General features: G+C 28.9%; 1 protein-coding gene across 1 annotated transcript; it reads left to right on the top strand.

Moving 5' to 3' along the window:
- The first annotated feature begins 8109 nt into the window (after nt 1–8109).
- LOC110666255 (histone acetyltransferase HAC1) lies at nt 8110–11411 on the top strand. Its single transcript, XM_021826679.2, has 3 exons — nt 8110–8192; nt 10695–10912; nt 11042–11411. The coding sequence occupies exons 1-3, from the start codon at nt 8157–8159 to the stop codon at nt 11154–11156; spliced, it is 369 nt and encodes a 122-aa protein (XP_021682371.2). The 5' UTR covers nt 8110–8156; the 3' UTR covers nt 11157–11411.
- The last annotated feature ends 1643 nt before the right edge of the window (nt 11412–13054 follow it).

Genomic DNA, 13054 nt, shown 5'->3' with positions numbered 1-13054 from the left:
AGTATTTTTTTTTTATGTTGCTCATAAGTATATTTTTCTTTTGAATCTTTAATGCTTTGCTCACTTGCTTTTATATGCTACTTTAGAATTTCACTTGATGAGTGGATATCTCATGGTTATATTTTTGAGCTTAACCTTCCTATTTCAACTTTTTGAGTTTTAATTGCTTTAATGGATTCCATTCCACTGTTTCTTTTGCAATGAGTGTAGTAGCTGTCCAAATTTTATTTAATTAAATTCACTGCACCTTTAATGAGGTAACAATTCTTATCTCAGCTTGTGTCATTTTCTGCACAAGTTGTGCTACCACTTATGAAACAGGGTATCCCTTATCCACTTTAAGCTTACATATCCATTCTTTATGCACATATTAGCCACCTATTTTCTACACAATATTTGAGAGAACCCATTGCATTTATAGCCAAATTATCCCATTCCTTGCAATCTTTTAACATTGAGGACAATGTTCATTCTGAGTATGGGGGAGAGGGTAAATTTTTTTGCAAAAATTATTTTTCCCTTTCACTTGCATATAGTGACATACTCATTAATTCATACTTGTACATATTCACATATATACACTGCATATAGCTTCATACACTTAGTTATGCATACTTAGTTACATATAGGTTGATTATACATTTATACATTCATGCATTTCATTTATTCATTTAAAATTTTTGGTTTTTTAAACCAGTCTTTGAATTCCAGAAGCTGCTTATTCAAGCAATCCAACTTGCCTTTAGATGGTTAGTGGAATGAAAGTTCCAGCTGGGTACAAAGTCTTAAGCATTATTCTTTCTCTTACTTAATAGCTGAAAATTAATATATTCATTTAGGTATGCAGATTCTGATTAGTTATTTTGAGTTTTGAGTGTCTGAATAAGCCTTTAAGGAAGAAAATGGTCATTGTCGTCTCACCATTTCTAGAACAAACATCTTAGATCTTTCAAAGCGAAATTTTTAACTTGCATTTGATGAGAATATGATTTAGGCATTCCTTCATATTTTAAACCTCATATTTAGCCTTAACCTACCTTAATTTCATTTCAACCCTTGCAAACTCTCTTGAACCTTAATTCCCTAATTTCTTTGGAACCCAAATCATTTACCTAGCCATAAAACCTAAACACTACCACCTATTTATGAGAATAATATTTTAGCAATTAAGTGTATATAAAAAAATAATGATAAAAAAAAACTTGGAGGATTGAAACATCTTGAAAAGTGCTAGAGTAATTGTGAAAAGTTGATAAAAAAGAAAAAGGGTCACCAAAATATTCCAAAGGTAATTTTGGGTGTGAAATGAAATAGGGACACATAAAAAATAAAAAAAAATAAAATAATAATAATAATAATAATAATAATAATAATAATAATAATAATAATAAAGTTTAAAAAGTAGTCCCTTTATATAATCATTGCGATAGCACTTGAGATTCATTGTGAATAAAAAAAATTATTAAAAAATAAAAAAAAATAAAAAAATTTAAAAAAAAATGAAAAAAAAAATATTGGATGCACTTTGAGTTTCAGGATTAATATTATTCTCATATTTTGTTTACCTTATTCCCTTTCTTTGTTAACCATAATTTTACCCTATTGAACCTCATTACAACCCTTAAAAAGACCTAATGATTCTTTGAAAAATGCTTGTTACATTAGTAGAGTTAGATCTTTTATGCTTGCATATGGGTTTGGCAATATAATCTTCCATACATTACTCACCCTCTATTTGAGACACATTGGCTATCTATTTCATTTAGGTTTGTTTTGGCATAATTGACTCTTTTAGCCATCTTTTTTTTCGAAGCTAGCCCTCCACTATAGAGTATTCTAAATACAGGATGGTGTCATGGATTGTTTCCTTGACAAGACGTAAGTGTTTTTGTGAGCTTTGATCTACCAACTTTCGTATTCTTTTCTTCCTGATAGAACTCGTTACTTTTTAGACTTAGGTGTTTTGGTTATTTTTGCTGGCATAGGGTTGTTTGGAGCTTATCCTCCCTATTTCTTAATTTATTTTCTTTTTAATAATAAAATCTCTGGCTTATAAAAAAAAGCTAATTATATCAATTCTTCAAGTAAATAAGTTGTTAGCAATCAAATGATTATGTTTTATTCATCTAGCTTTTAAATTTTCCAAGTTGCAGTTGTGAAAGTTTTTCAATAATCTATTTACCTTGTCCTATTTATGAATCTTGAAAGCGAACTCTAAATAGAGAGAAGGAAAAGGCAATATTTATGAGCTACTTGGGGTTTTTTGCAAGAGGGTACTGTTGGTGGACTACAGAATATAGAGAGTTTGTGAAATTAGTAATATATCCTTGAAAAAATTTGGAATTTTAGTGGGGCCAGTGCCCCCTTAGCCCTTGAATGTCTGACACAGGAGTAGCCTGCTATAGGTACAGTGCACCCCAACTAAGTATATTTCTCAACATGGTCCAATTCCATTGTTAGATCCTCTAAAGTCATTGACATATGCTAGTATTCCCTGCAAATCAGAATTCTGTCAATATTTTCCTCATCATACTTGTATAGAGAAGTAGTGCTAAGCTCCTCATCAATAGAAAATGCAGCTACTGAGCAGTTTATCTTTGAATCTTTGGATGAAAGTACCGTTGCTGTTTTCCTAAGTAATATTTGCCTGTAGTGCTATTGTGAAAAAATATATTGGGAAAGTTATCAATTGTGTCTTTGGTCTTAGACCACAAAATATTTCTATGGCAAGGCAACTGGGAAATAAATTCTCCTATTGCATTGGTGACTTTTATGATCCCAACTACAACTATAACCAGTTATTCTTAGGAGACGGAGCAAATATGAATGGCTATGCAACACCCTTGGAAATGAGTGAAGCCTATTACTGCCTAAATCTAAAAGGAATATACATACGAGCTTGATATTGATGACGGTGTGTTTAGGAGCAAATTAACAGATCAAAGCAAGCTAACTGGAGTAATGGTAGACTCGAGAACTCCTGCTACTTGGCTGATTAACCAAGCCTATATATGACAGGTTTATGAATGGGGTGAGGCATATATTGGCTCATTTAGTCATAGAAGACATGGGTGAATGTGCATATTTTTTGTGCTTTAAGGGAAACATGACTCAAGAACTAAAAGGCTTTCCAGATGTGACCTATCTCTTTAATGACGGAGCTGACTTGCAAGTGGGGTTTAATGGCATATTTTATCAACATAAATTATCTATATTTTACATGGCTATTTTCCAAACTCTTAGCTACCAGACGAGTATTTATCATATATCACTATCATAGGCGTAAAGATTCAGCAAAATTATTGCGTAGGTTATGATTTGCTTGCCAAGAAATTATATTTTCAATATATTGATTGTCAACTTTACGTTGATCAGCTCTAATTTGATTTTTACTAGGTGTTTTAATTTTCAGCTGAAGTTTATGATTTTTTTTAATGTTTTCTATGTTAAGAGTGTCAAATGTATTTTGGTCTTTTATATCTATCTATAATTTAATAAAGATACTTCTAGCTTAAATTATTAGACCAAATAAATTTAGGTTTTCATATTTCACTTTGCTAGATAAATAAATAAAGCCAAGCTTGTAGAAAAATAAATATGAGTTTGAAATAGGGAAAAATTTACAATCTCCTGCCATATCACTTGGCCATGCCGCCATACATATAAATATATGTGTGTATGTAAACTAAAAATTCAAGATTGATTAACAAAAACTTGACATGTGGACAATCAAATGTATTTATGCTTTACAATTAGAAACCCAGAAAATGGAAAAAAAAAAAAAAAAGAAAAATCAAACAATTGAGTTTTTTTTTTTATATATATATATATAATTAAGGATTTTAAACAACTTAGCATTAATTAATAATTTAAAAAAAAAATTATCCCAACTTACTGAATTGGAGGAAAACAATAAATAAAAACAAGAGCTCATGAGTGGCTAGACTGCTTGATCCTGGCAATGCAATATACCATTATTATTTATTAATTCTTCCTTTTTCAAACTTTGAATAAGTCATAATTTTGAAGAAATCTTAACTAACTTTCAAAGTGAAACGAAAGCCTTATCCTTTAATTTAGTATATTACTATTATAAAATTATATATTAAATTAACTATGTTTTTAAATATTTTTGAATATCAACTGTTAAAATCTATTCTTATAATAAAAAAAATTATTATAAAAGTAATATTTTTAATTAAAATTCGAGTTAGATTAAAAAGGGTGAATTATTTTTAAAAAATTATGTTAAGATATATATTTAAATAATTATTTAGTAAAAAATTATTTATAAAATCTAAAGATTTATTGTTTAAAAACATTTCTTATATTTACAATTTAAGAATTTTAGTGATAATAACTTAAAAATCACTACATGTATGTTTTTTTTAATTACTTTGTTATTGGTATATGACAACCAATTTAAAAGATAATATAGGAAAATCTATTAATCAAATTATTTAAAAATTTAAAATTAAATGATGTATCATCCAATACAAAATTATATCAATTACTATTATAAAATTATATATTAACACTTAAAATAAAATTAACTTTGTATTTAAATATTTTTAAGATCTTATTTTATAATAAAAAAATAATTATTAAAAAAATAATATTTTTAATTAAAATTTGAGTAAGATTAGAAACGGTAAATTATATTATTTTAAAATTTAAAATTAAATGATAAATTATCAAATATAAAATTATATTGATTATTATTATAAAATTTGTATATTAACACTTGAAATAAAACTACAATTAACTAAAACTTTTATCATTAATAAAATTTTATAATATGATTATAAAAATGTAAAATAAGGAAAAATATGTATTAAATTATATCATTAACATAAATAATAAATAATCTGCATAATGCATGAGCACAATTAACCTTGAGGAAAATAACCTTGAGAACAATAAATAGAAAAAATGAAAACAATGCAATTAGTCGATAATTAATGATTAATGAAATATCGATGATATAGAAAGTAACATAATTAAAAGTAATTTTCAACCCCGTGAACCAAGACACGGCCATCATTGTAGATATTCCATTTTGTGATTTGTTCGCCATTGACGCAAGGATAACCACGCTCGGGTCCTAATCTGATCATCAGAAGGCTTCTTCCATAATTGTACAATGTGCGTACATCATAGCCATCGGATGTATCAAAATCTTCTTTTTGAACCTTGGATATTGCAACCTGGTATCGGAGATCCATCGAATTCTCCATGCCCAAAGCTTCATCAGGAGGAGCAAATATAGTGATTGAATTGTTTTTATATAGAATGATCCTATCTAGTTCATGCTCATTAAAAGGTACAATTGAGGTTAGCTGTTTCTCAATAATCGAAGACATGTTCTTGTACCCAGCTTTCCAAAGGGCTTTCGAGATCTTGTCAATATCTATCATCACCTTAGGAGGATCTGATTCTGATGGGTAAAAGAAAATATGCCTGTCCCCCAAAATAGCCCTCGGTCTATCTGGTATCACAAGATTCGGCATTTCATACAACGTATACCATGCAAAATTAAATTCTGATCTGGCCAGCCCTTCAAATTTTGCTCTGCCCGATGAAGCCTGATTCGTCTGAGGAAGGAGTTTTGTTCTGCCTGACGAAGTCTGATTCGTTGGAAGAAAGAGTTTAATTCTGCCTGACGAGATTTGATTCGTCTGAAGGAGGAGCAAAACAAGTAAAAAGGGCAGAAGGAGAGAAGTTGATGCCATTAGATTAGTTGTGGGATGAGTCTGTATGATAGAAGCAAAAGAGATTCTCTCTATATATATTGTGGAATCGAGGTTTTAGCTGTTTATAATACTACTACAAGTGGGACTTCGAATTTAATCAACTCGTGCAGCTAATCAATAAAATAGCCAAACTAATCATCTTTCGTGCACCACAGAGTCCCAAACCAATTCCATATAGTCATCTGAAATCACACTAGTTATTGGTTTGGATACCCTTCAAGATTGAAGTCATCTTCTATTAAACAAATAACTCCCAAATATTCCATGAAACAGAATTTAATAAGGGGCAAAATAGTAAGAAATGCGTAGAATCAAAACAACATTTTTTATGCCTAGCTTGACTTAGTCTAATGTTTAAAAGCATATTACTGACCTGCAGTGTAAAGTTTAAATTTTCACTCTCTTAATTTATAGTTGTATGCTCTTGGCAGTCTCAAAATTACATATGCTAATTAATGGGCAAAAAATAAATTCTTTGGTTACTTGGTTTAAAATTAATTTTACTACAAATAATAAGGTGATTTAATGAAATTTTACGATTCAAGTCATCAGTTTTTCATAAAATGATGCTGTTTTCAGTAAATTAGTTAATTATAGAATATTTATTAATTTAATAACAAAATAAAATTTCTTCAATATTTTAAATTATTATATTTTTTTACAACATTTTAAATATTAATTAAAATAATGTATGTTAAATGTAAAATTCTAAGTAAGTATACTTTATTTAATTTTATTTATTATATTTTTAACATTATTAAAAAATATTATATATTTTCTTTTACGTGAAAAAATTTTATGTTTTCTATTAAATTAATAAATTTTCAATTAATTACTATATAGAGAAGAATATATTTTATAAAATTTTAATGAGGTGAATTGTAAAATTTTATTAAATTATTTTATTTTTATAATAAAATAATTTTACTTTATTTTAAATCAAATAATCATGGAATACACCATTATTTATTAAGTTAACACTATATATATTTTTTTCCAAATTCTAAATCTTAGAGTTTACCGCATATAATAAGATTTTTTTGATGTTTAGAATCAAGAAGTTCTATCCTTCACTTGCTTCTGATAGGTTTGAAGTAGGGAAAAATTTACAAGTATATGGAGTGGAATCATGGGGTAGAGCTTTTTAACTGCTCATACTTGATTGACTAAGGTTCTGTTTAGCATTGAGTTTCAGAGCCTGAAACTGTTTTTCTGAATAAAAACATCATTTTAGATGCTATTGGGAAAAGCAGTTTGGAAAAAACTACTTTATTATTTTAGTGTTCTTATGACTAAAACTGATCAAATTTAATTTTTAATTATTTTTTAACACTCTCTAACTAGTATATTTAAAAAAGTGATTTTCTCTACAGCAGTTTCGCAGCAATGTCAAACAGGCCCTAAGAGTGAGGCTTTTTTATAAGAAACAAATGAAATCTAAATTCTTGCCAAAACATATCAAGAAGATGCCTTTCTTCCAAATAAATGTTGTACTCTTCCCCTTATTAAACCTTAACTCAAAGGCATCTTTAGGCACTTCACAGTGATAGGGATGAATACTAAGCAGGCAAGAACTTATAAAAACCTTTAATCACTTAGGTTCTTGATTTTTTAGATGTCGAGCTCAGTGAGTCTTTTATCTTGCTGACAAAAATGGGGATGGCTAGCTACATTAATAAAGAGGAATTGAAAGAGGTCATCAAATTCGCTTGTAAACATAATTGTAAGTTGTCTTCTATTTAAAATTTATGCAAGAGGTTTTTTTTTTTTTTTTTCTCATTACTATTATTATTTTTTTGGGGATGAATATATAATTTAATTTTCGTAGATTTAAAAATTGTATTATAGTTGTATTTATGCTTTATAATTAGAAACCCAAAAAATATAGAAAAAGAGAAATCAAATAATTGAGATTTTTGTTTCTATAATTAAGGATTTTTAAAATTTAGCATTAATTAATAATTTAAAAAAATGGCAGTTATCCCAACTTACTGAATTGGAGGAAAACAGTAAATGAAAACAAGAACTCATGAGTGGCTAGACTGCTTGATCATGGCAATGCAATATACCATTATTATTTATTAATTTAGAAGAAATCTTAACTACCTTTCAAAGTGAATCTACAAACTTTAGAGAAAGCCTTATCCTTTAATTTAATATTATTTTATTATTTTTTAGTTGTTATAAATTAATTTTAATTAATAATAAATAATATATATAATTAATAATTTTATTAATAAAATCAAATAAAAAATAAAATAATTTTATTGATAATAATAATTAATTTAATAATAAAGATAAGAAAAAAAAAGATAAAAGATAATTTTATCTTTTTTAAATTTGAAAACTTGTTATTGGATAAAGAAATCCCATTTTCCACTTGCAAGAAATCAACAGAAGAAGATGGGAGAGGAAAGTGATTTCGGCGTATACGAACAGGTAAGTATCCTCTGCCTCTTTTTCTTTTTATCTCCATTCCTTTGTCCTTATCATGATGTTCATCGGTATTCAAAGAATACAGGAAATTATGGTATTTAAAGAATGGATATTTAAAGAATAACCTTTGTGATACAACATTGAAATATAAAAATAATATAGGAAGGATCTGTGTATAGGAAGTAGAGTAGGGGTTTTCAATGAATTTAAACAAAAATAATATAGGATAAGGTATGTGCTTAAGTAACCTAGAACGAGATTGTGCTGTGCTAAATCAAGTCCGAACATGAAATAGTGGATACTGAACCTAACTTTAATATAATCTATAAATATGTGAGTGAGTGTTTATGTATAAAATTGTGAAAGTAAATGTTCGGTAATATGGAACACATATGAATTAAAGAATACAGAAATTTTTAGTAGCTTGTCAATAATATCAAGAAATGAATGGGAAAATGAAAGCTCTATGCATGATCAGTTGGGTAGAAATGAATTGCTAATCTATTTTGAGGCCACATGATTATGGTATATTAATTGGGAAGTGTGTCTGAAGAGTGTAAATGCATGTTTTTACATGTGGTAGTGTGATGTAAAATGGCATACGGTGTCCTTTAGGGGAATGTAAATAATAGAACTATAAAAGAAAACTTTTAAATTTTACATTTCAAATGAACTGCATAAAGGAAGTACAGATGTAAGCTAAACTTTACAGTAACTATTGAAAAATCAGAAAATAAGAAAGAAGAGGAATCTTTCTGCTCGAAATGCACTTCACAGAGGCGAGGTAAAGATGTAGGAGCCATGCATCTGCTGAAATTAAATTAGCTTTGCCACTATAGATGAGAAGATGAACATCACACAAGCAGCTTAGCTGCTAAAGTATTTTAAATCTGGAAGATAATGTGGAATAATATATTATATTAATAAACGAGATACAAAGACATTCTATGTTATATTATTTAGGAAATATAGTGAGGGAAAAACTAGTGATTCTGTCTTTTCTAAAGAGGAATAAACTGCTATAGAAACTCCTCCCATATTCAAATTTATGCAGATAATCTACAAAACATAGAATTTAGAAACAAGTGAAAGTTAATAAGAGATTAGTCACATTATCAGAGCCTCTTGAATCATATATGCTCTTAAAGTACTCTTATGATGCGAAAGATAACCATATGGAAGGAAACTCTTGTTTGTATAGATAACCTGAGTATATTACAGTAAAAAGCTCGAAACTCAAGGAATATAAGATAGAAGGTAGAATTAGATTGCTAACTAATTTTACAATCTCTTGTTACTGAGAATGAAAATTTTGTTTGCTGGTCTTTCTGTTAGAAGCTGCAGATCTGATGCCCAATCAAGAAATGAGAAGAATGGTATCTCTACTAGACATTCAAGCAACTATATTAGCTGCGTTTTGGGTCATGTCCACATGCATATTCATTTTCAATTGATTGTTTAATAAATTTTATAAACTTTTTTATGTTTTAAATTTTGAGAATCGTAATTTGAATGAGAAATCAACTTCTAGTTTATGATTGTAAAGTGATTATTTTATTCCAACACATTGGATAAATTTGGCTAGATATGGTGAATGAGAGCATTATAGAAATTTGTTCACAGGTTTCTTAAGATAGATTTTAAGAGGAAACTACGTCGAATATATATATGTGGTAAGGTCAAAACACTCAAAGTTAAATAAATACAGGTCTAATTAAAAGAAAGAATAAATTATCAATCTGTACCTTGGATTTAGTTTCCATTCAAGAGATTTTATATTAAATTTCTTTATTAATACAATTGTTCATTAGTTGCATTTAATACCTTTGGATATCAACTTTTGTGGTATTTGATTGATTTTAATTCATAATTAGTACTAGGATGGAAAATTTTGGAATTGTGAATAATAATAAATTTCATGGGAATAATAACTGAAGCGGGAGCAAAAGGTTTGATCTGTGAAATTTTAGGAATAATCATAATGCTTAATGAATTAATAGGGATTATTTGATCCTTGTTTAATTAATTAAATTTGAATTGCTAAACAAAATAACTAGAATTGATAATTACATTAAGTGAAATCAAGGATACCTTATTACTTAATTAATTTGATTTTATAATCAACTTTTATTGTGTTCTTTGGAGTTGTTAATTTTAGTTTCTTTAGTTACATTTATGGACTAACATCATTCAAATTCAATAGTTTAGATATTAGTAGAATTAGCGAATAGTTTTGGTACTTAAGCCTAGTCCTTGTGTGTTCGATATTAGCTATTGTATTACTTTGAGTGATTTCGTGTACTTGCGAAATTAGCTATCGAATTCAGTTGAGATTTTTTAGCATTTTCAGTTTAAATTGTAAACCTATTTATAGGCACCTTCATTTGCTAGATTAAGTGCGAAGCAGATTGCTTTTGTTTTCTGCAATTTATCTAATTTTCTCTGCTGTAGTACTTTGTTTATGTTGCTCTTAGGCCTAATCAAACTGCATAAATGAAATTGCAGCTTAGGGCAATGGTTGATCTTCTGGCGCATGTATTACAATGCTGTTCTCCACATTGCCAATATCCCAATTGTTGGAAGGTGAATTGGCTTTTCCGGCATGGGACTGAATGCAAGACAGGTCATTTTGGAGTTTGTGTTCTGTGCAAGAAAATGTGGTATCTCTTGCAACTTCATGCTCCATCATGCAAAGAAACTGAATGCCACATACCACGTTGCAGGTTTATGATTCAACCTTGCATACATATTAAATCAACAAATTATTGTTTTAGACCACAGTACATCCTGACCCCCTGATTTTTGAGAAATTTATTTATAAATTATTGATATAAACTTTTATGTTCATCCAGAGATCTAAAAGAACATTCAAGAAGGCTGCAGCAGGACACTGATGCGCGGCATGGGGCTGCTGTGGAGGAGATTCTGAGAAAGAGAGCTGCAGACATTGCTGGTAACTCTGGGTAACCATTTTGTACATATTAATATGGTTGTTTTGAAGGTAAGGCTTCCAGATGGAGAGCAGGAGGTAGACAATATGTTTTTCTGCTGCTCCATTAGGGACTGCTTGAAATTATAAGCAGTGTAGGAAAAGTGGCAGGCATAGGTGTTCAGAAGGGGTAGGCATGGCCATCATTCTAGATATTCTATTTTGTGATTTTTGGAATTGGATGTCAAAGACATGATCTTGGTACCCAGCATCTCAGAGGACTTTCGTAATCTTGTCAATATCTACCATCACCTTATGTTCTGATGGCAAAAAATCCATCAAATAATCTCCTTTTGGTTTACTATAATATTCTTTTGGTTTCCATTTACTATATATATATATATATTTTTGATAGCATAGAATGCATTCCAAATAATGAGTTACAGGGCATAATAGGTTGGCACAATCCTCCTGAGATCTGTTACAAATTATTTGGAATCCATACATTGAGCACCTCATCTGCCAAAGCTGATGCAGACATGGTGCAACTAAATTTATTAAAATGCTGCTACTACTATTTCCTGTGACCTATTCTCAGACTACAGAAGTGGATAAGCCCAAAAAAGGGTTGACACGTTCTTCAAGAATCTCCTTCATGGTTCCCAAATTTAATCTCTTGTTCCCCCTCCAGCAAATCCAATCTCGCCTTTGACATCTGAAGAACTTTTCATCCTTCCCTAGTGCTGCATAGGCTTTGCCCTGTCTCTAGCATCTGCTACTGTCCTGTTCCAATGCTCAGTGGATGGAAGTACCCAACCTCTCCTGCTTGCCTGTGCATTCTGCGCAACGCTACTAGCCCCCGTATTCTTCTTTTTATCAAATTAAAAGTGTTTCATGCTATTATAAAGTGTTGAGACTACAATTTTCTTTTAAAAAAAAAATTTTGATAAAAATTTCTCATTTTTTATAATGATAAATTTGACTTCTGCTTAAAAGAATTATTTATTTCTTTTAATTAATTCAACTTTGTTATTAGGGAAAAAAAAAGGAATTAAAGAGAATTTTTTATAAAATTATATGACACAAATATATGATACTAATTTATTTAATAGATAGGTCAAATTATATATCTTATATTTCGTAGTTAATATCCGAAATTTGTTGTAGATATTCCATTTTGTGATTTTTACACCGTTGATAGCAGGATAACCACTCTTTGGTACTGCACTGACGTTAAGATTACTGACCTTATGAGTATGAACATCAATGTACAAAGTGACTAGCTCAGAGCCCTCAGATAGCAATCCTGAATTAAAAGCTTCTGTCAGCCCTGGATTTTGCAACCTGGTAAGCGAGAAACTTTAAATTCTCAATGCTCATACCTTCTTCATCTGGAGTAGCATATATATATGTATATATATATATATATGATTTTGTAATTAATAAAAAATTTAAAGGATCTTAAAGTAGTTAATTTATATTTTAATAATTATAAAAAAATAAGAGACTCAATTGTTAATAAAACAAAATTTTAAGAACTAAATTGTTAATAAAATAAAAATTTAGGGATTAAAAATAGAGTTAAGAGTATTTTGGTCATTTTTATTATAATTAACGATAACTTAATTAAAATTTTAATAGTAGAAATTAATTTATAGATTTATTAAAATGTAAGGTTCTAAGTTTTTTTAATTTTAAAACTATAGAGATAAATTATAAATTTAACTAAACTTCAAAATTTAAATTATAATTTATCCTTATGTCTAACTTTACAAAAGGAAAATTAAATTGCAAATAAATAAATTTTTGGGCTTGGCAGCCTCGGCTCATATGATTAGAACTTAATTTTACCTATTACCCAATATTGATCCATTACTCAGCCCAGCCCATTCAGACCACGATCCACTAGTCCAGCACACAAACGATCCATTTGAAC

This window comes from Hevea brasiliensis, chromosome 3 (assembly GCF_030052815.1).
Source record: "Hevea brasiliensis isolate MT/VB/25A 57/8 chromosome 3, ASM3005281v1, whole genome shotgun sequence".
NCBI classification, from domain to species: domain Eukaryota; kingdom Viridiplantae; phylum Streptophyta; class Magnoliopsida; order Malpighiales; family Euphorbiaceae; genus Hevea; species Hevea brasiliensis.
This window is presented reverse-complemented; position numbering and strand designations above follow the sequence as displayed.